Here is a 23206-nt window from a genome sequence, read left to right on the forward strand (position 1 = left end):
TTTTTAGGTCCTGGCTGTGATGCCGAGTTTGACCCAGAGCCCAGAGCGCCCCCGTTCCCGTCCCGCGGGAGGCGGGGCGCCCCGCGGCTCCGGTTCTGCTGCGCCCCCCGGGCCCGGCGGGGGGTCCCGGTGCCGCACGTGCCGGGGGGGCCGCGTTTGTCGCAACGGCCTGGCGCGGAGGGATACGTGAGCAGACAAAGCGGGCTCTACGGCCCGACCGCCCGCCTGGCGCGGAGGGGGCGGCGTGGGGGGGGGGGTGGCGGAAGGAGACGCAGGCAGTTCCGGTCCGGCTCCATCCGCCGCCCAGCGCTCCGTGCGGAACCACTTGCTGGCTCCGCCCGGACTACTTGCCGGGGGCAGCTAGTTCCGGCAGCAGCCATTCGGCACTTGCTGCCTCCGCCATTTCGGGAGCCGCCGTCTCAGCGCCCGGGGAGCGTGAGTCGCTCGGTCCTGCGTGCCCGCTTCGGACGAGTGGGCCTCTCGGCACTCGCGGCCCTCCCGCTGCCTCCACCCACAGCCTCACCCGCCCCCTTTCCCGATGGCGACCTCCGTGGGGAACGTGGCCGACAGCACAGGTACCGTGTGCGGCGAGGGGCGCGCCGGCCTGGCCTGCCCTGCCCGCCCTGCCCGGCCCTGCCCTGCCCTGCGCGGCTCCCCCTGCCCGCCCGGCCGCTCCCGGAGGAACTTTCCAGAAGCGGCGGGCTGGGCGCGGCGGGGGCTCCCCCGCCGCCTTTGTGCTGGGCTCCCCTCGGCCTGGGCCGCCGCGGAGCTGTCGCTGGGTGCCGGCGGGCCCGGGCTCGGCCTGCGGGCCCCGGGCGGCGTGGCACGGGTGGTGCTCGGCGCGCTGCTCCGGGTGCTATATTTACCCGGCTGTCAGGTGACTGCGTTCTTGTAGAGGGCGAAGGAGGGTAAAAACCTGAGCTAAAATGTACGCCGGCTGCTCCAGAACCTCGCTGCGCTTCAGGAGCGGGTTTTCTGTGGCGTGGCTGGGAAGTGCGGTGCTTTTCTGGATAAGGAAATACAGATAGCGTGCTCTGGGCAGGGGAGATAGCGTCCTGCGTTTAGTTTACAGATCCAGGACTTGAGGGACGGGGGAGAGACTAGGAGAAACCTCTCGTTTTCCTTATAGAGCAAGAAAAAGTATTTTGCTCGCTGAAGGGATGAAACGACTGCACAGCTTTATTTCCCAGAATGTTGAGGGTGTCTGTAACCGGAGGGAAGGTATGGAAAGCTGCAGCGGTGTCTGGGAAGAGCAGGAGGGAAAAAAGGGTTTATGGAAAGGGAGAAAGGCATGTGAAGGGCAGTGGTAATGTTGATACACGGGTGGAGATGGAGAGGCTGAGTGCTGGAGGATGGTATTTATTGCTCCTCAGCTGGAACTGTGTCCCAGGGTGCAGCATCCTCCTGCAGCTGGGTCTGTGGAGCTGGAAAGAACGTGAGCCTGAGGAGAGTCCTGTGCTCCTGCTCAGCACCACCTCCCACATGGAGGTGGCAACTGCTCCTCTCTGGGCCTAAAGGTTGAGCACGAGCACATGCTAAATGCTTAGGGTGTTATTTCTGGATTAAAATATGGCCTTGGGTAAACTTGTGGTAGTTCAGTGTGGGTTTTTATTCTGGTTATATTCCATAGAAGCCTCAGGAAAGGTCATTGTCATAGAACATACCAGGCTTTTGCAAGGTCATGGTCAAAACACACAGCTCAAGTTGGTCTAGGTACATAAATTCATGTGTGCAGGACTTGATAATGGATTCCCCTGAATGTGATACTTCCCTGCAGTCATTTTATTTAGAAATGGATTCAGAGATCAACTGTTTATGGCTATGTTATAGATTCTTTGGGTTGTAGAACTTTTATTCCAGCCAGCTTTCTGGCTCATGTTGAAAGTCATGGTGTAGCTGTTCTGCTTCTGCTTTTCAATGAACTTCTCAAGGATCAGTGCCAAAATATTTATTTGGAGGTAGATGACTAGTTGTGTTATGCTGAGTGATTGGTTTGCTTTATCTCTTCTGGGGGGGATTGTTTTGTGAAGAGCCTTGATAAATGAAAGAAAATTTTGTGAGGGTTTTGGTGTTGTTTTGTTTTTGTTGTGTTTTTTGTTTCTTTTTTTTGCTTTAGCTTTGGAACTTAGTAATACCATTGAAATTTAGGATTGTTCCTTTGGGTCTCTGGGACATGCTCTTCCTCTCTCCAGCTTCCCTATGTTTGTGCCATCAGCAGAACTTGGAAATACACTGAGTGCCAGAGGGGCTAAACCTGTCTGGTTGCTAGAAGGAGGGAGTGAGGAACAGAGTATTGGAACTCCAGTATCATTATTATTGGCAGCACCTTGAACTTTCTTAAATGATGTTGTCACTCTCATGTCGAATAACAATTGTATCTGTTTATTGCCAGTATGTTTAACCAGATACTGAAGTCCATGTTTCCCTTATTCGGGGTTTGGAAAACTATTCATCTAGGTTCCTAGAAAACGGGAGTCTGGTCTAGATGAAGATAGTTGGCTGGTAATTTTTCAGCTGTCTGAAAGCAAGTAGCTGTGCTAGTTGCAGCTTGCTGAGAAACAATTTTAGCACTGACAGAGACAATATACCATCTGGAAAAACAACTTTAGTTACATCATGTAGTGTTTGCAATCTTAAAAACCCACTAGTGCTAAAAAAAGCCATTTTGAAAAGAATTTAAATCTATTTACATCCATCCCAATTTAATAAAATTTCACTAGATAAAAAATTTCCTAATGTCACTAAGTAGTAACTCTGTACTTTATCTTTTTTTGGTTGTTTTGCTGTCTTTACAGTGCTCACAAAAGAATTGAATAGTCTGTGAAGATTTTTGTAGCACCTAACTACAGAAATACGTGTACTCAGTTCTATAGGTGCTTTCTTGTATTAGGAAGCATTTATCTGTTCCATTTCAATTCAGAATTTTAAAACTCTGTAGGTCCAGGTGGGAAGTGTTTCATGATTGGAATTAAGTGACTGCAGAGTACTGGAAATGTTGGACTTCAGGAAGAAAGAGATACTAAACTGTTTAATAATAAGAGTCACTGGTATAAAGGCAGAATTTGAAGACCAACAGTTCTTTCTAGGATAAACAGTTCTGTTTTTTTCCAGGCTGCACTTGTCTGTATTTTAATGCAGAACCTGCTGTTGTAAGAAATTTTATTTACTTTTCACACTTCAGGTTGTTTTGTGTAAAACAGGTGGTGTTTTTTGTTTTCCACAATTGTATCTTAAATACTAAAACCATGTTGTCACTCCCATTCCAGTTAAACTCCAGAAGCAGCAACTCCTTTCCTGTACCCTATTTAACAGTTCCTTCTGTAGGCCAGTTGTATAATCATTAAAGTGTGTTTGTATCTCATCAGATGATTGTTCCAAAGCCATTTTTTTCCTATGAATTTGTTTTTACTCATTACCGATAATGTAGGAGTGTAGAAGATGCAAGGAACGTTACCCTTTCACTGCTGGCACAGCAAAACTCTTGATTTGTTCAAGTCCATGGAAGCCTTGGTCTGTTGGCCTTCATTTTCCTATTAGATTTTTAGAACTTGTTTTTAATACTACAAAGCGTAAGATTTACAGACTTGGGGGAGGATGAGGAGAGTCACTGTTTTGTTAGGACCACTTCTCCTGTTAGGAACCAAAGCACAATATCATGGCAGGAATCTCTTAATATATTTCAGGTTAATGGAAAATTACTGACTTACAAAGTTTCAGTCATTACAGTCTGCATGTTTCCTGGTTTTAGCTGATGAAGTCATGGGCTTGCACACATTGTGTTAAAGATATCATAGCAATAGTTTGGGGCATAAAGATCTAAGAGTTTAAACTGCCACATGCTTTGTGTCACTATGTGTGTGTAGTGTTTTATGTTATTTCAAACATTATCATCCTTCAGTTGTGTTTACTTTGTTCACTTTTTTTTTTTTTGCTTTTATTTTGTTCCCATTCTCTAACTTTTTGTTTTCCCCCCTTAAATGTTTTGGTGATTCTCCAGAACCAACGAAACGTATGCTTTCCTTCCAAGGGTTAGCAGAGTTGGCTCATCGTGAGTATCAGGCAGGAGACTTTGAAGCAGCAGAGAGACACTGCATGCAGCTCTGGAGACAGGAGCCTGACAACACTGGGGTGCTTTTGTTACTGTCGTCCATTCACTTCCAGTGTCGCAGATTGGACAGGTAGGACACTCAAGGTGCTCTGTCAAACTTTCTCTGTCATTTACACCTCTGATAGTAGCAAGCACAGCTGGCAAAAGCTCTAACACTGGTTGCTTTTTTTTAATTGCTGAACACAAGTACTGACTTAACTTCGGGACAGCAGCAAGAGCTGCTCAAAAAATATTTAAAAATGTTGTTAGGGGAAGGGAAATACAAATTGGAATCACCAGCTTCACAGCAAGCACATCTTGTCATGATTCTCATGTTTTAATGCAGTGCACATGAGTATCCAGTGTCAGCAACACTGGTGTGTACTGGGGGTATTTACCTGTGTAGACAAAGGCTTTTGTTTATTTACTCCACCTGCAGTGTAGGAGTTTGTGGGTTTGCTTTTTTAAGTTGCAAGACTGTTTGCTGTGAATGGCATAATTCCTTAAGGTTTTTTTGTCATCTGGAGGTTGTCTCTGTGTTCTTTCTGCTTCTCTCTTCCTGGTTTTGCTTTCTGTTCCTTCAAGCATTTTGAACTTCGCGTGTTCTAGTTGTAAATCTCTGTGTGCTGGTAAAGGAAGTAAGAACTTTTGACTGAGATTTATGTTGTATAGGCTTCCTAATGAAGGTGTAATAACAGTTCATATATGGGAGGATGCAACAGAATTTTACATCTATATCTGTCAGCTTTTTCTGCCTCTTGAAAAGAGTTACTGAGTGGAGCATTACTTAATGCATACAAAGGTTGGAAGAGGCTTCCCAGGATTTCTGTGGTGTTTTCTCCCAAGTGCCTCGAGTTCAGGTTTGGTGAGGTGACCTGAACCCCACTGATTGTAAATGAGAGTTGTTGGTCTTCACTGGAATCTAACATAGGGACAGGGGAGATAATGGTTTAAGGTAGGAGAAGCTGAAGGCAGCTTCTCTAAGTCCAGATTTGTGGGCTGTATGTTTGGCTCACTCAAGCGTGAATGTTCATTAGGTAACGAGGTAAACAGGCACACACTTAAAGTTAAGACTGGGTTTTTGTTGTTGTTTTTATTTCTTTCTAACTTGTCTGATTTTCTCCAGGTCTGCTCACTTCAGCACTTTGGCTATTAAACAGAACCCACTGCTGGCTGAAGCCTACTCAAATCTGGGCAATGTGTACAAGGAGCGAGGACAGCTGCAGGAAGCCATTGAACATTACAGACACGCTCTGCGCCTCAAACCTGATTTCATCGATGGCTACATTAACTTGGCTGCTGCCCTGGTAGCTGCAGGGGATATGGAAGGAGCTGTACAGGCATATGTGTCTGCCCTTCAGTACAACCCTGTGAGTGACACTTGATTTTGTAGATGAACTCCAGAGCACTTTAGTGCTGCCCCAGGATGCACAACTAGATTTCAAAGAACAGACAAGTGATAACCCTTCCCTCTAACCTGTGCACCATAAACTTAAGGATCTACTGAATACTTTTCTTAAGTATCTTTGTAAGACTTCTGTCACAAAAAAGTTTTATATTGCAATACAGTAGGCCTGCTGGTTGTGTACTGTTGAGATAACAAAAAAGCAAGGAACAGGGACATTTTTTTATCTGAAGTTTCAGTGAATAACCTTGTCTTAGCTTTGTGTGCTTCTGTAAGGCACAGTGAGAGAAACACTGCTCAGACTTGAATGTGAGATCGTGAAAAATCAGTTATTACTTTATCACAAGGTCAAGAAACTTAGTGGTGGTAGTTGCCTTGGTTAGATTTCCACTGCCGACTGGTTTACAGTAGCATCGTCGTAGTGTTTCATAGGCTGAAACTAAATATCTGTCTATAAGTGACTCCTATAAAATAGATCTGATGTTAGGATTTTTGGTTATAACTATTTACTACTACTAAGCATGATGAAGGAGTCTGCTTGCTTGTTAGTGATAAGCTTTGTCAAAACATACATTAAAGGCACCATTGGTCTGATGTGCATACATCCCTTCTACTTTGAAAAAGCAAATGCAGACCCAGTCCAACAAGAACTCAAAATCTTTTCACTGTGTCCTTCAGCCCAGTGAACTTGTCTAGCTAATTATGCTAAGTAGTGTGGTAGTGGAGTTTATGCATTAGTTAGAAATACCACGAGATGGCGTTTCCTTACAGGACTTTTTTTTAATTTTCTTTTATATTTCTCTATAAAGAGGAATTGTATGAAATACTGATTTCTTCCTGCTTCTTTCCAGTAGTATTTTTTACAGTACTAGAATCAGTAGGATTATCTGTTGGCTGCAATGCTAGGACAAGAAAAGTAATTTGCATTTGTGGTGTATTTATTAAGAATAAGCTTTAGAGGACTGGTGTGTCCCTCTTCAAATCCTCTGTGAAGAGCTTTGGGGCGTCTGAAGTCCTGAAGCTGATGGTGTGACTTTGATTTTTCAGGACTTGTACTGTGTTCGTAGTGACCTGGGGAACCTGCTCAAAGCCCTGGGTCGCTTGGAAGAGGCCAAGGTAGGTGTTGGGTAGATTACATGTAAACGTCAGTGTTTTGAAAACTTGAACTTTGCACCAAGTCTTCAAATCTGCGTTGATCGACAGACAGTCTGAGAAACTGCTGAAAACTGAAGGCACTGAGACACCCCAGAGTAGTTGCAGGGCATGTCCCATCTTTAAAAGTTGGTTTAATTCAAGAAATGGAACATTACCAAGCCTTTCTGCTGAACTAGACTATCCGATACCATTCTGAAGTATTGGGCAGGGGCTCCATCATGCTCTTATCTGGAAATAAGTAACAGTCCTTCAAATCTGAGGCTTGCCTGCTGGTGCCAAGCAGAGAGCCTGTGCTTAGCTCGAGATCCCTGTACGATGCAGGTGCTATTGAAATGCTGCTCTTCTAAAGTCCTATGTGGCTTGTAAGTGGAGAAGAAACTTATCCAAATGTTACCTTGTAATATTGGCTTTTAAGATTTTTATTCTTTTAACTTTTCCCTTCCCTTGATAGTGGAAGAAAGGCTAGTAAATGATCAATAGCTGCAGTATGCCAACCCCCTGAATATCTTTTCATGTCTTCCCTCTCCCCTCCCCCAAAATAAAGAAATCAGAAGGACAAAGCTGGTTTGTTTGGGAAATGAACTGATCGAAAGAAAACTTGTTGTAGTGGAAAGGTGGCTTCTAGCAGTCTTGTTTCCTAAACTAAGAATTCGAACACCAAGATGAGTTTAAAAATTCTTGGCACGTTAAAACTCGGATTGCACAAAGAAATTGTCTTGTTACAAGCCACCTTACGCGTCCACGCTGCAGGGGTGAGGAGCGTGGAGAGGTCGGAAACGCTCTGGACTCCACGTCTGTCACTCCAAGCCCCACGCGCATGCTCAAAAGTGGAGTGTATGAACAGCGTAGCTGTCTGTTTGGCTGTAGCACCATCTGGGGAGGGTTGTGATCTGAACGGGAGCACAGGTTCAAAGTTCATTGGTTTTGTTGACTTCTCTTGAACAACTTGGATTCGTGTACCATCCTAGGGCGGCCTGATTGATTTGGTCAGATCCAGGTTGGAAATAATTCGGAGCAGCATTTAGAGTTTGAAAAGTCTTTGAGACACTTGGTTCTCAGCCCACCAAGCGGACAGCTAACATGAATTGCACTTCACTGCAGCTTTAGTGTGACTGGTATAGGCCAAGACACTGCGCCTGCCTTAGGTTGCTGACTTCTTTGTTTCAGAGCTCTGGAGACACCTAGTTTGAAAGTGTTATTCCGTTTTGTGAGAACTTAATAAACAAGGAAAAAGATCTTGAGTCAATTGCAATGTGTTTCTTTGGTTATCAGTCCATTTGAAAGACCAAGCCAGCAGATTCCTTACAGTTTGAACTAAAATTTCTTTGTAGATATTTCAGAGCCTTTCTTCCAAAAAAAAAAAGAAACAAAACCAGAAAAAAAAGTCCCTGCTGTATGCCATGGCCCTGATTAACCCTTTCCCTTCTGCATGTCTCCCTTGTTACAGACAGATTGTCCTCATTCCCATGTGTTAAGACATATCCAAAAAAATGCAATTGCTTTGTTGAACTCTTACTAATGATCTTGTTTTATTTTCTCTCTTGTTTTTGGTTTTTCACCACTGATATTGTATTTAGAAGGTTTCAGGTGGGTGAAACCTCCTATTCCATGCGTAAGGTGCCTCGCTGAAGGGAGCTCGAGGCCTGGATCTAGGGCAGACACACACCTCCTCCTCCTCTTCCAGCAAGGAACGCACCGAAAAGTCACATGATGAGAAATATGGTAACGGGTTTGTAACTGCCACAGCAAAACCATTTGCCTCCATGCCTGAATCTTCTGTCTTGTGGCTTCAGAAACAGCTTAAAATATTTAATTACAAGCAAGTAATGTAAGAATATTTTATACTAGTAGCCACAGATTCTTTCAAAGAAGTAAAGTAAAAGTAAATTAATATTAAAAAAAAAAAAAAAAGAAATAATTGGAGATAGTTAAATAGTAAAAGCTTCTAACTCTTCTGGTTGTTCATTTTTTTCCTTTTTTCTTCTTTGTTTGGATTGCAGCGTTCTGCTCTTCTGATGACGCGCTGTGACCCTGCAGTAGCGCAAAGGCTGCGCCGCGGTAACGCGCGTCGCGTGCGATCCCGCCCCCGTGAACGGTCGGCTAGATGATTAATCTCTGATTGGGCGTCTGCCCAAGCTCCAGGCTCTGGCCTTTTGGATGAAATTGGGTAGTAAAGTGGTTTTTTTAGACTGCCAACAGAAATTGATAAAGACGCGAGTTTCTGAGCGGGCTGGTCTGGCAGATTAATGATTCTGGTTGGCCGTTCACCGGACCTAGGGGCAGCAGCGAGAGCAGAGCAGTGGCAGCGGCAGCGCGCGCCGTGCTGGGTAGGATGCGCAGCGACTTCCCGCGCTTGCATTACAGGGACCTAAACCTTCCTGCAATCCTGTCATTTGAGGTTTTGAAGCTGCAGGTGATAGGGCACGATTGAAGCAACTGGGGAATGAGATAGGGATGGGGTGTCTCATCTCGCTTGACAAGGGCGATGAAAACTGAAGAAGGGCTTCATCTTTTTGTAGTAGTTTTTCTCATTTTTTAAAGTAATTTCTATCTCTTAAAATATTTCACCATTCAGTAATTCCGTCTCCCAGCGAAGATGTTTTTGCCTGGTAACTTCTCGCTTTTTACGCCACTTACAGGTGGCAGATACTCCCACTGAACTACTGGAGCTGTTCCTGGGATGGTTTCTGTGGGCCTGGTGTTGGAAGGGCCGTTGGTCGATGCCAGCAGAACTGAAGAATGGTGGGCTTGCACCTGGGTTTTGGTTTGCGCGGGCGCAGGAGCAACAGCAGTTTGCAGCGCATTAGTTTTGGCGCAAGCTAGCCTATACTGCAGGGTCACTTTTGGCTGGTTAGAGAAGGCATACTAACAATTGTTTTTTTCTCATTTTTTTTTTCTTTTTACAAATATTCCCCTTCCCTTGTATCTCTCTTCTTTAACTGTTCCAAGGCCTGTTACTTAAAAGCAATTGAGACTCAACCAAACTTTGCAGTGGCTTGGAGTAATCTTGGCTGTGTTTTCAATGCCCAAGGAGAAATTTGGCTTGCAATTCATCACTTTGAAAAGGTAACTAAGCTAGTCAGTTTCACTGCTGGGTTGTAATATACAGGCAGTTGTCTGCTTGTTCATGATATAAATATTTTGATCAGCAGAGAACTTTTTGTGATCCTGCTTACATCCTGTGTTAACTGTTACTTTCTGATGTTTCCAACTGCCTGTTGGTCACCAGAGAGAGATGTCTAGAATTATCCTAGGGACTTCATGCACATTTCAGATAGAATTCATTGCCTTGTTTTACAGTCCTTTTGCCAGAATAAAGTTTTTAAAAATCTAATTGGATGGGAATAATGTTTTGTGTGTTTCATGTGTGAAAGGGAGAAACAACTTTCTGTTTAAAATAATTTTTTACTGTGATTTTTGTTTCAGGTATTACTGTCCTGTGAGTAACTGAGGAGAACAATTTTAAGTGACACACTAATTCCTCTTCTCCAGGATTATTTTTCACCACAATTGTTTCAGACTTTTCTAGAAGTGGTATCATTAACTAGTTGCCTGGTACCTTCTAGTTAGTGTCTAGTTAGCATTGTAATTCAATTTAGAAACTTAAGAGATGAGTACAAAGTGACCTGAGATCAGATTTAAGATGTGGTGGACGGTTTCTTCTTTATATTTATGACTTAAGATCTGCAAACCCATTTTTGTCTGCTCAGGGTTATTATTATTTATTTTTTTTAAGGTCTGTGTCTAGTTAGCAATAGATAATTTAAGTATTCCAATTTGCAAGTAGTAGAGAGATGAGTTTTGAAGGGAGGGAAAATGTTTTCTTTTAGTTAAATGGCCACTGAATTTTCTGTGCGCACACGATAATTTTCTTTTCTTGCTCTTGTGAAACTTTTAAAAAATTTTCCTCGGCTGTTAAGGGTTTTCAAACAGTATCTTATTTTGCAGTAGATAAATGTCACAGATCAGGTTTTTTTAGGGTTTTCTTCCCTAAAAACAAATTAAAGGCAGCACAGCATGGGGTAGGCAGGAGTGTTAAGTATGATGAGCCTGTTCTGCAATAGTTCCAACTGACTAGGTGAGCAAATTAATACATTTGAAGGTGGTGTGTGCTGTCCAGATAAATAACTTTGATGTTTTACGATGGATTTTTATGTAACTTAAGTTTTCCTTCCTTACTAGGTTATTGATAGTCTTAGGTGCTTACAGATTTGGTTTGTCAAATTAAAAAAATAATAACAAAAAGCCCCCTGTGTTTCATAAAGAATGTTCTGGTGTTAATGCTCAAAACTGTTACTTCAAAAATATTTTCAGGCTGTAACACTTGACCCAAATTTTTTGGATGCTTACATCAATCTGGGAAATGTCCTGAAGGAGGCAAGGATATTTGACAGGTAAGCAGATATGTACTGTTGCTCTGTGGCCTGTTGGATGTATCAAGATACAAATTAGGGTCCTGATGTAAAATCTCTTTGGATGGTATAGCAGAGACTTCTGCTGAGCAAGCAAATGGCTTTGAAATACATGTGGAGCAGAAAACTGGAATTAAAAAAAAAAATTGTTTAAATCCTGTGAAATGTATTTCTTTATGTTACTTTCCTGAACTTTAGAATTTTATAAAAAAGAGAATTTATGAAGGTATTGATGAAAATAAATTTGAAATTAAGGCTTGGAACAGGTGAAGATAAGATGTCTGGGAAGGGCGTGAACCCTTGAGTTCTCTTCATACTGTGATTCAGGACATGATTTACAAGTGTCTCTCTTAAAATTTTCCTTTTATGTAGGACAGGCTGAAATGCTGAAATTCAGCTAAGGTCTGATTTAATATTCTGTATATATTAGGTGTTGGCATCATTGTATAGCATGAGGTTGCAGTACTGGCCCTGTCTTTTTGAACTCACTTGTTTTAAGATCTCTAATTTGGTACCTGAATCTTGCTTTATTTTCCTGGAAGAAGATCCAGGCTGTGTTGTTCATGTGCAGTGTTCCATATTGCATCTGTGAGTTGGGCTAATTTCTAGTAGCTTTTTGGCTCCAAATTTAGTAAAAGCTTTCAGGGAACAGATTAATTATTCTAAGTAGTTGCACTGCACCCACTGTAAATCTTTGTGATTTCTGGTTTAACCACAAATGAATGGACCAAACAGGGACCTGTTTTCTCATAATTTTAGAATTTACATCACCTTTTTGAGAATTTAGTCACTATATATACAGCTATGATTGTTCTAGAAATTGAATTTGAATACATTAGTAATTTATATAGTACTATAGGAGCATATAGTTAAAGATCTCATTTTTGAACAAAGTGAAGTTTGAAATAGGAGTAAGGTATGATACATGTGTTAGGTTAGCTGAGAGAATAAAGACATGGAACAATGATACATTTTATATTGCTACAGTTATTGCTGCAATAATAAAGTGGGAAAAAGAGCAGGAAAGGTCTCATGCTTATACTAGTAATGAAGAGTATTTAAAAAAAATAGACAAAAGCTTTACTTTTTTTCCAAAAAAACTTCCATTTTTCACTACACAGCATCAGGTGGGAGGAAAACATTCCTGTTTTATGAAGTATTTCTTCTAGTCTGCTAGTCATTACAGAATTGAGCAGAGCTTTAAAATAACACAAGTAGTAATGATTGATCCCTTGATTGGGCTTTTCATTCAGGCAGTACTCCTCTGTGTTTTCCACACCATCTTACAGGGCAGATTTGTGTGTGTTAGTAAGTTTGGTTTTTATGTAGATAGTTTTTACAACCGAGGTAAGTCTAGTTGTTGCTCTGTGGATAACTTGTTGCTTTCTCTCTCCCTGTTGCAGAGCTGTAGCAGCCTATCTACGAGCCTTGAGTTTGAGTCCCAATCATGCAGTTGTGCATGGCAACCTTGCCTGTGTGTATTATGAGCAGGGACTGATAGACCTGGCAATAGACACCTATAGGAGGGCTATTGAACTACAACCCCACTTCCCTGATGCCTACTGTAACTTGGCCAACGCCTTGAAGGAGAAAGGCAGTGTAAGGAGTACTATTTTTTTTCCCCATTTAAAAAATTTTAACAGTGAATGTTTATTTTAGACACTGGTGATACTGAGATGGGATGTTACCCTCATCCAGTCAGTAATAAGGAAGAATGATTCAGGAAATCTCCACCTTGAACTTGTTTAAAAGTGTTTGTATAATGACTTCTCAAACTGACCACAAAGATTACTGGGTGAACAGTATCCCTTTTTTTTTTTTTTTTTTTTTTGCAGGTGGTAGAAGCAGAAGAATGCTACAATACAGCCCTTAGGCTTTGTCCCACTCATGCAGATTCCCTCAACAACCTGGCAAACATCAAGCGGGAGCAGGGCAATATTGAGGAAGCCGTCCGCCTGTATCGGAAGGCTCTTGAGGTAACAGCTGAATGTGGTGAGGGAGGGGTGTGGAATTCAAGTAAAACCCCATCCAGGGTGTTCTTTTTCCTCTTCATACGTGGAGGAATATCTGCTCAGAGACCTGAGTCATACAAAAAGAGGAGTAAGAAATGCGCAAGTGGGTGTTTTTTTACATGGTTTCCTTGGGGTATTTGAGAGACAGATTCTACTTCTTCTTCCAGGTGTTTCCAGAGTTTGCAGCTGCACATTCAAATTTAGCAAGTGTTCTGCAACAGCAAGGAAAGTTACAGGAAGCTCTGATGCATTACAAAGAAGCCATTAGGTAAATCGTAGAATTGTCAAGGTTGGAAAAGACCTTCAAGATCATCAAGTCCAACCATCTGCCCTACAGCCCCCAACCACTAAACCATCTCCCTCAGCACCATGTCCACCTGTTTTTTGAACACCTCCAGGGATGGTGCCTCCACCACCTCCCTGGGAAGCCTGTTCCAAGGCCTCACCTACTCTTTCTGTGAAGAAACTGTTCCTGATACCCAATCTGAACCTCCCCTGGTACAGCTTGACCCCATTTTCCTTTGTCCTATCTCTAGTCACCAGGGAGATGAGGCTGACACCAACCTCACTACAGCCTCCTCTCAAGTAGCTGTAGAGAGCTATGATGTCTCACCTCAGCCTCCTCTTCTCCAAGCTGCACAGCCTCAGCTCCCTTAGCATTCCTTGTAAGACCTGTTCTCCAGACCCCTAATCAGCCTAGTTGCCCTTCTCTGCACCCTCTCCAGCACCTCAGTGTCCTTCCTATCCTGCAGTGCCCGTCTATAATATTCCCAGCCTTTCGCAACAGGAAGGTGCTATAGATTTGTACAGAAGATGACTTACAGTTGTGTGTTTTAATTCAGATAGGTGCTTTGCAAACCCAAAAGTCTTCAGTATGGGCATGATTTCTGGTTGGAGGAGGAGCTTTTATTGACGTGTTATCTTTGTTTCTCAGAATCAGCCCCACATTTGCAGATGCTTATTCTAATATGGGAAATACTTTGAAGGAGATGCAGGATGTCCAAGGAGCTCTACAGTGCTACACCCGTGCCATTCAGATAAACCCAGCTTTTGCTGATGCTCACAGCAACCTGGCCTCTATTCACAAGGTAGCACATGCAAATGAATCACCCTTGGCATATGGTGGGGCACTGTGAGTACCTTGAGTGTATTTTTATCTGCTGACTCATTTCTGTGTCTTTGCAGGATTCAGGGAATATACCAGAAGCCATTGCCTCTTACCGCACTGCTCTGAAACTGAAACCTGATTTTCCAGATGCTTACTGCAACTTGGCCCACTGTTTGCAGGTGAGGAAAAAGAGGCTTTGATTGTCATTCTTAAGAATCCTCTGCAGCAAATGTGAAGCCTGATCACCCAACCATTCACTAGTTTAAATGTAAAGAGTAGATTCGAGACTTTAATCATAATATGAGATAATACAGTGATAAACAGTAATTAATGAAGTTCTCACTTCCATTTTTGTAAGAAGTGTCTCAACTTGTGAAATATCTGATAGAGATCAAAGGAAGCTCTTGACCTAATCTCTTCTTTTTTCTAGATTGTCTGTGACTGGACAGACTATGATGAAAGAATGAAGAAGCTGGTTAGCATTGTAGCTGATCAGCTGGAGAAAAACAGGCTGCCTTCTGTGCACCCACATCACAGTATGTTGTATCCCCTGTCCCACAGCTTTAGGAAGGCTATTGCTGAGAGACATGGAAATCTGTGTTTGGACAAGGTAGGAAGCTTTATGTGGTTGAAGTACTCTGTGATGTGTCCTTCTGTTTAGTGATGAGTTTGTTTTCCTGAGTTTGTTAACAGTTGTGTATGTTTTCTTGACAGATTAATGTTCTTCACAAGCCTCCTTATGAGCACCCCAAGGATTTGAAGGCCAGTGAAGGTCGACTTCGTATTGGCTATGTGAGCTCTGATTTTGGAAACCATCCCACCTCACACCTAATGCAGTCCATCCCAGGCATGCATAACCCAGACAAATTTGAGGTAAAAATATAATGGTATGCTTAAAGCTTTAAATACATCCTTAAGTGGCACTTTCTTTTTCTTGGTATGGGCAAGTAAACTATGGAAGGGCAAGTTTCTGTTTCTAGCGTTTGGAATTTTTTTGTTAAATTGTAATTTAAAATTTAATTATAATTTAAAATTACAATACAGTTTGTTATATAGCAAAGTTATTTTGTTGGCAAGTTACTGCAGATGCTCAGTTTTTGGTGCCTCACATTCTAGGTATTCTGTTATGCCCTGAGTCCTGATGATGGTACAAACTTCCGTGTAAAAGTGATGGCTGAAGCAAATCACTTTGTTGACTTATCTCAGGTGAGCTTTTCTGGAGTGCATTGACCTTTTATCAAACCTAAACAAGGAAAGAGATCAGCCTGCAGTTTGAGAGTTTTAGCTGCAATCTTTTCTTGATTTAGACTGATGATAGTCTTGGACTTTGTAGACAAACTGGTGTTACACCCTACCTGTGATGGAGGGGTTATTGTGTGACCTCTGTGGGATTATTAAAAATATTAGCAACATTGAATAACTGTTCCATTAGGTCTTATGGTATTAGTCATACCTGAAGGTCATAGCTAAGTCATGATGCCAAAACTTGAAGGACAGGGTGCAGTTAGGCTGATTAGGGGACTGGAGAACAGGTCTTATGAGGAGAGGCTGAGGGAGCTGGGGCTGTTCAGCCTGAAGAAGAGGAGGCTGAGGGGAGTCCTCATTGCTCTCTACAGCTACCTGAAAGGAGGTTGTGGTGAGGTGGGTGTTGTCCTTCTCCCTGGTGACCAGCGATAGGACAAGAGGAGATGTGGTCAAGCTGTACCAGGGGAGGTTCAGACTGGGTATTAGGAACAATTTCTTCACAGAAAGAGTAGGTGAGGCCTTGAAACAGGCTGCCCAGGGAGATGGTGAAGGCACTGTCCCTGAAGGCGTTCAGAAGAACCTGATGCTTTAGGAGATGGTTTAGTGGTTGGGGGTTGTCCTGCGGAGGGTTGGACTTGATGATCTTGAAGGTCGTTTCCAACTTTGATTCTTTGATTCTAAGTGCAAACAGATTGAGGACTTTCCCCTTTGTAAAACCAGGAGTAATGAGATTTCAGGTCTCACCTAAAGCAGATGATGTAGCTGATATTTATCCATTGGTATGCTGAGGACAAACCACTTGTATTACTGAAACGGTGAAAACAGAAATAACATTTATTGATGTATTTATTCTTCAGATACCATGTAATGGAAAAGCAGCAGATCGCATCCATCAGGATGGGATACACATTCTCATTAACATGAATGGTTACACCAAAGGAGCCCGAAATGAATTGTTTGCCCTGAGACCAGCACCTATTCAGGTAACTAAGTTAGAGGGCTCTTTATCTCCAAAAATCACTTGCGAGGAGGAAGAGCTTCTCTTCTGGCAGAGTGGAAAAAACATTGAAGGCTCATGTTGATCAGTAAGTGAGAGAGACTTCTTAGGGCTTAGCATATGTGAGGGTTTTTCCTGACAAAGCAGAGTAGGTTGGAATTTATGTGCTTTATGGGCAGTTGACTATGTCCTGGAAGAGAGCTCTTTAATTCTGTGGGGTTCATGTACACCACTGGCTTTGTTGGTATTAGTGAGAACAAAGAAAGGGTGTTGGAAGCAGTTGTGGAAATGAGTTGTTGTGTTTTAATTTCTTTAGGCTTAGTGAAATTCTAGCTAGAATAAGTCTGAATCAATGTCAGAATTATTTTTTTAACCTGAGGGTTTTCTAAAAATGGAAAGAGAATGGGAGAAGTCTGGATCAGAGTCACTCAACGCTACAGATGTTGTCTCAGATAAGAGAAGCTGTAATCTCTGGTGGTTTGTGTTCTGGCTGTAGCTGCATGTACTTTGGACTTTTGCTTGAGGGATCAATTTTAGAACATTCTTGAACTGTTTGCTGTGTCAGTAGTGAAAGTTTGGGGTTAGGAGTTGCTCTTCAGTTGATTAAGCACAAGAAATAACTTGAATCTCGAGGTGGAAAAATTAACTTAAAATGCACTGATTTGTAACTTTATTTTTGCAATGCACCTGGGACTGTAACCTTGCTTTCTTGTTTTTCAGGCCATGTGGCTAGGATATCCTGGAACCAGTGGGGCATTATTCATGGATTATATCATCACAGATAAAGAAACTTCTCCTGTTGAGGTGGCTGAGCAGTATTCAGAGAAATTAGCATACATGCCAAACACTTTCTTTATTGGAGACCATGCCAACATGTTCCCCCATCTGAAGGTATGTAGGAAGATGGTGCAAGAAAATTAGGTGTTTTCCATCATTGTCTTTGTGGCACTTGGTGTAGTACTTGGTAAGGGATCTTGTAACACTTTTAAAACCTTTTTTCATTTTTTTAACAGAAAAAAGCAGTCATTGATTTCAAGTCCAATGGTCATATTTATGATAACAGAATTGTTTTGAATGGCATTGATTTGAAGGCTTTTCTTGACAGCCTCCCTGATGTCAAGATTGTTAAGGTGAGAGCTGCTCTTCACTGGACTCATTCCTGGGGACTGAAGCTGGTACTTCCTCTGATGCTTATCTTATTTATCTTAGATGAAGTGTCCTGACAGCTGTGACAATGCAGATGGCAATGCTGCCCTCAGCATGCCAGTCATTCCAATGAACACTATTGCAGAAGCTGTGATTGAGATGATTAATCGTGGGCAAATACAGATAACTATCAATGGATTCAACATCAGTAATGGATTAGCAACTACTCAGGTGAGGGACTTCAAGGTGCTTGTTCTCTTGGGTTTTATATTATATCTCTGTTTTAACTTAATGATGAGACTCCAGGCAAATGCCTGTTTTCTGTCATGTTGGTTCATTTCATTCTCATACTGAAGGAAACTTGCAAATGTGTTATAAGCCACAGATGTACTGGAAGATGATCTTTCCACCCAAAGATAGAGGCATTGTATCAAGAAGTATCTGAAGTCCAAAGAAATTGAATCTTGTGGCATAAAGAAGACACTTGATCAGAATTTGAAGGCAAGATTTGCTCATTGCCTGCACCCTACTGAGCATTTGAGAGCTGTTACCCAGTTTGTTGTGGTTTTCCTTCAGAAAAAACCTGCTGGGTAATACAGGCAGTTATTCCACTGTATGTCAACAATGTTTATTTGTCTCATTACATCTTTCTGAACTGTACACTATACCACCACCTTTCAGTGCTTCACAGTTTATGGGGTTTTAGTGGCAGTTACTGAGTTTGTTTCAAATTTCTTCCTTTGCAGAACAATTCTTCCATTTTAAAAATACCAGACTTGACATTGGCATTGGCAGAGCTCTTTTGACTTGTGAATTTTATTCAGTTTTCAGTCCTTGAGGAGACTCTACTGCATCATTTTGAGATCTCTCATTATCACTGCTCTATCCATAATTTCATGCTTTGGGTTCTTTTTATGAGTTCTTGTGTTCATAGCTGGGACTTTCCCTTTTCTTTGTAACAGCTTATGCTGTGTTTGGTCAGTAACCTTATTAGCCTGTTTTTTCTGATATTGTACACTGAGAATAATAGAGAATTCATGATTTGGCACTCCACCATCAAGATAAAACAAGCTAAGCTCTGTCACTGCACCTCTAAGCCAATATTTCTGTCTTTTGATCGCACTAATAAAACCCTCTGGGATTGTTCTAATTTGGTATCAGCTACTTTTGGGCCTAGGTCAGTGAGAATTGTGCATTGTGGGTTTGAGGTCTCCTCCGTGACCTGGATACAGCACTTTTTACCACCTTCTGTTGAACTAAATTATCTTGTGCATCTTCTGACAGAGTCAGTGACAGTGAGTCATTGTCATTTGTGTCAGTTGTGTCAACAGTGTGCTTATTTTGCCTGGCCACACTGCCACTCAGCTGAATTTTTAAAATACGTATGTAAAATATATTTTTAAAAGGCTCTGTGTACCTGTTTTGCCCTGTATCTGTACTGATGTTTTTATCTTTGATCCTGCCATTGCCTGGCATTATTTAAAAAAAAGAATTTAAAATAGTACTTCCATTTTAGTAATCCTCAAGTCTGTTGCGTGGTGTTCTGATTATCCCAACTTCATCCTCTACTGCTTTTTGTTAGTGTATTCCTATCCTTTGTGAAGGCTGCAAGATCCATTCTTTTTAAAAAAGTCTGTTAATAATTCTTCTAGTCTTAATTTTCAGAATTTCCCTTTATTTCCTTGTAATCTAATTCCTTACACTCTTACCAGTTACATATTAGACTTCCTTTTTAGTCTTGACTATGTTTGTTTTATGCCTGTTGTCTTAAAAACCCCACAAAACAAAACACCAAAAATCCACACAAACCAGAAAACCCCTTTGTTTTCTTACTACTTTTTTATTCTTCCTTGAAGTCTTAATTTCATTTTTCATCTCAAGGAAATTAGGTGACCTTAAGGTGGAGAGGAGTCCGTGTGTCCTCTTTTTATGATTCTTCTTTCCAGTTACTTGGAATTTCAGGGAGGTATAGCAAAGGTATGAAAATGCCCAGTGTTTTGTGCCTTGGAGGTTGCAACATGTAGCATTTCCAAGGGTGTACACATTCCACTTAAATTCCTGTTATAAGTAGACCAATTTTGAGTTTTATAATAAAATATATGCTTCCAGTGACGTATGATGCCAGCAAATCTCACAGTGTGTCTCAGGGCAATTCCTCTGGGTATAGGCTTGTTTCCTGCAATTTTAGTGCTCCAACAGCTGTTGTTGGTTTGTTTTTTTTTTTTCAAATTTAGATTAACAACAAAGCAGCAACTGGTGAAGAAGTTCCACGAACTATAATCGTTACTACACGTTCTCAGTATGGCTTACCAGAGGATGCTGTTGTATACTGTAACTTTAATCAGCTGTATAAGATTGATCCTTCCACTTTACAGATGTGGGCTAATGTGAGTATCTAATACAAAAAATCCAAGGTCAGACTTCTGGAATAAGCTGTTCAAATGAGCAGAAACTTCATGCAGCTGAGAACTGTAACTGTTGTGTGGCAAACATTGACCCTGTGCAAATCCTTTTGGTGCTCGTGTTGCAGGACTTAGTGTTAATAGGATATAGAATTTTTTAGATTGATTTCAGATTGCATCTGTGCTTCTAGCCAGTGAAAAATTATGTCTTGGACAGCTTAAAGATGCTGGAACTCCATTGTGAAATATGTTTGCTCTTTCCTAGGCTGCACAATCAAGTCATAACTGGCCTTGGCAGTTTGTAGATTGACTGCTCTGAGCACTGAGTGTCTGAATCAAAAAACAGTTTATAGTATATTGCTGAGAGTTACTTCAGGGGTATATATTTTTTTTTTATATTCCATAGCATGGGATCATAAATTTCAAGTCTTATTGTGTAAGCACTACTCTGTGAATTATTAGTCAGAGTTATTGTCTCTTTCAGTGGTATTAGAAATGCAGCCCTAGCAATTCCACTCAAAATGATGATGAAGATTGAAGTATTGATTGATTATGCCTTTTGCTTCGTATTGGTACGTGGTAACTTCAGACGTGTTTCTGAACAAACTGCCTGTATTTGCTTCTTTATTTGGCTTTAGATCCTAAAAAGAGTTCCAAATAGTGTGCTGTGGCTGCTGCGTTTCCCAGCTGTGGGAGAACCCAACATTCAGCAATACGCACAAAACTTGGGTCTTTCCCAGAACAGAATCATCTTTTCCCCTGTTGCTCCCAAAGAAGAACATGTGAGGAGAGGGCAACTGGCTGATGTTTGTCTAGATACTCCTCTTTGCAATGGGCACACAACTGGCATGGATGTACTCTGGGCTGGGACTCCAATGGTCACGATGCCAGGTAAGACAGTAGGGAACCTACATTGAACAGATGGGTTTGAATATTATTAATTGTGAATAAAAAAACCCAGCAAGCCCAACAAATTGTGTGGCCTCCTCTGGAGGCAGAAGGAACTCATACTCTGCAGTGTATTACTTGATAAGCTTGCTCCTGTTACAAATTGTTTTGGTGGTTTTTGGTTGTGCTTGTTTGTTACAGGCGAGACCCTTGCGTCACGAGTTGCTGCCTCCCAACTTACTTGCCTGGGTTGTCTTGAGCTCATTGCAAAAAGTAGACAGGAATATGAGGATATTGCTGTGAAACTGGGAACTGATCTGGAATAGTAAGCAAACTTGTACTATGTTGTATAGCAATATAAAAAACAAAGTGCTGTATTTGGGCACAGTGCTGAGGCTTTTAGGTGGTTTTTTTTTTAGTTTTAATCTTGCAGATATTTTAATATTTAAAATAGCTGGACAATCCTCATCTAGAGGTTTCTTATCTTGCAGTTAACTCAGCTTCTGCTTTTACAGTAAACTTAACAGCGCTCCCAATTGAGTAACAGTGCTACCTGTTCTGAAGAAATTGCTCATGTGCAGGCTCTTACCTGGTAAAAAGTGCAATAGTTCACCTTTTGTTCTTTTTAAATTGAAGGTTAGCAGTTTGTCACTTACTGGAAGTTAAAATTGCACTGTGTGACAGTTACCACAGTACAGATAATGCAACAAGTTAAATGCATTACATGAATTAAATGTTGGAGCTCTTCTGAGTTGAAGGGGCCATGCTTGTCTGTGTCAGAAATGGTGAGGGGATGAGATGGACGCATGAGCTTAGTGGAAGTGGGGGAGCAGAGACTTGTGAAACAGTTGTACTGGCAGTTCTGGGTTAGCTGAAAATAGATTTAAAAAGTAAATGGTACTGTGAAGTGTTTGGAATCTCTCGTGACTGCTTTACCTCTTTTTGCAGCCTGAAAAAAATACGTGGCAAAGTCTGGAAGCAGAGAATATCCAGTCCTCTGTTCAACACGAAGCAGTACACGATGGACCTGGAGCGGCTTTATCTTCAGATGTGGGATCACTGTGCTGCTGGCAACAAGCCAGACCACATGATTAAGCCAGTAGAGGCCAGTGAGTCTGCATGAAGAGAGACTGCCTGTGTGCCCACCCAGAACTCTCCAGGAACTGAGCCTCCCCAACACGTCTGCAGAGTTGATGAGCTAAAAACTGTGCATTTCTACTTGATCTGCCTGGTACTCAGTGGCTGAAGTAATACATGATGGTGATTAAAGCACAGCCAGACTTCTTTCTTGCATGATAGGGAAAGACTCTATAGAGCCTGGGATCCTTTTATTCCATGAGGAATTTGAATGGGATTGAGCCATGTACATGTGAGCCTGTGTGAATGAATGGCATAGAGGTTGCTGGGGGAAGTGTGAACTGCCCAACCAATTACAATTTCATGGGTTGATTTAATCTTCCTATGAATCTCTCTCCTTTTATGTGGATTGGGACTCGGAACATTTTAACATTTGATTTTGGGTACTTCTGTTGGTATTATGTGTGGTTCTCCCATGACAAGATTTCCAGCTAGCGAGTGTTGCTCCCTGCATTGATTTCTGAACTGTGGACTGAAAAGGGCGTATTTGCTGGTGTAGTCTTTTTTTATAGGTTTTATAAACCACTTGAGCCTATATCAGCCTTTTAATGTTTGACCTCTGTTTTGGAGCTCTCTGTAATGTGTTGGTTTAGATAAGGACTTCGGTTTTGTTTTTGTTTGTTTTTTTTTAAGCTTCTCCAATAACTCACTTTATTGGCTTCATGATGGCAGCTCATATTCTGTTGAAAACCCCGATTTGATTTGAAATTAATGCTCCCCACAGGTGTTTGAGGTAAACACAAACTGGTGCCAAATTACAGATCTTTCAGGAACGATTGTTAATTATGTATAGAGGTGCAGTCCTAGGTACTGTAGCAAAGACTTTAAACAAAAAAATAAAGCTTTGGTTTGCCAGTTTGATCGATTTGACCAGCGTTTCATGTTTTCTGTTGTCCTTGTGCTGCTCTGACCTACTAGCCTTTCGTTTTCCTTCCTGTAATTTTGTCTCAAATAATGCTGTTTATTTCACCAGAAATAATTCCAGGTCAATGTAGATCTTGTACAGAGAGGCTTCTGTTTCCCCCGGTTTTTACTAAACCCACCCAAACGTGAAAGCTCTCTCGTGTGTACACTGTTCCTTCAGAAGCGTTTTGTGCCTCACAGCAGCTTGTTTCTCCTGCCCTCTCAGGTCTCTCCCTGCAGGACCGTGAAGGTCAGAGCCTCTCTGTCAGTATTTTTGTTTCGAATAAGCAATAATAGCATTCCCCCATT

At 41.8% G+C, this 23206-nt stretch overlaps 1 protein-coding gene across 4 annotated transcripts; it reads left to right on the forward strand.

Moving 5' to 3' along the window:
• Positions 1 to 351: 351 nt before the first annotated feature.
• OGT (O-linked N-acetylglucosamine (GlcNAc) transferase) lies at positions 352 to 22864 on the forward strand. 4 transcript variants are annotated; one of them, XM_051630744.1, is made up of 22 exons: positions 352 to 575; positions 3998 to 4178; positions 5214 to 5457; positions 6540 to 6608; positions 9597 to 9713; positions 10962 to 11041; positions 12463 to 12658; positions 12895 to 13035; positions 13239 to 13339; positions 14006 to 14159; positions 14257 to 14358; positions 14610 to 14789; positions 14894 to 15052; positions 15296 to 15385; positions 16282 to 16407; positions 17142 to 17312; positions 17435 to 17551; positions 17631 to 17798; positions 19802 to 19954; positions 20608 to 20860; positions 21059 to 21182; positions 21806 to 22864. In XM_051630744.1, exons 1-22 carry the CDS (start codon positions 539 to 541, stop codon positions 21978 to 21980), a joined length of 3138 nt encoding a protein of 1045 aa, XP_051486704.1. In that variant the 5' UTR covers positions 352 to 538; the 3' UTR covers positions 21981 to 22864. The 4 variants fall into 4 exon arrangements, with proteins under 4 accessions (XP_051486704.1, XP_051486705.1, XP_051486703.1 ...); XM_051630745.1 differs by having other exon boundaries at positions 4028 to 4178; XM_051630743.1 differs by lacking the exon at positions 352 to 575 and adding an exon at positions 1146 to 1221.
• Positions 22865 to 23206: the final 342 nt, after the last annotated feature.

The sequence above is a fragment of the Apus apus genome, chromosome 12 (assembly GCF_020740795.1).
Source record: "Apus apus isolate bApuApu2 chromosome 12, bApuApu2.pri.cur, whole genome shotgun sequence".
Lineage (NCBI taxonomy): Eukaryota > Metazoa > Chordata > Aves > Apodiformes > Apodidae > Apus > Apus apus.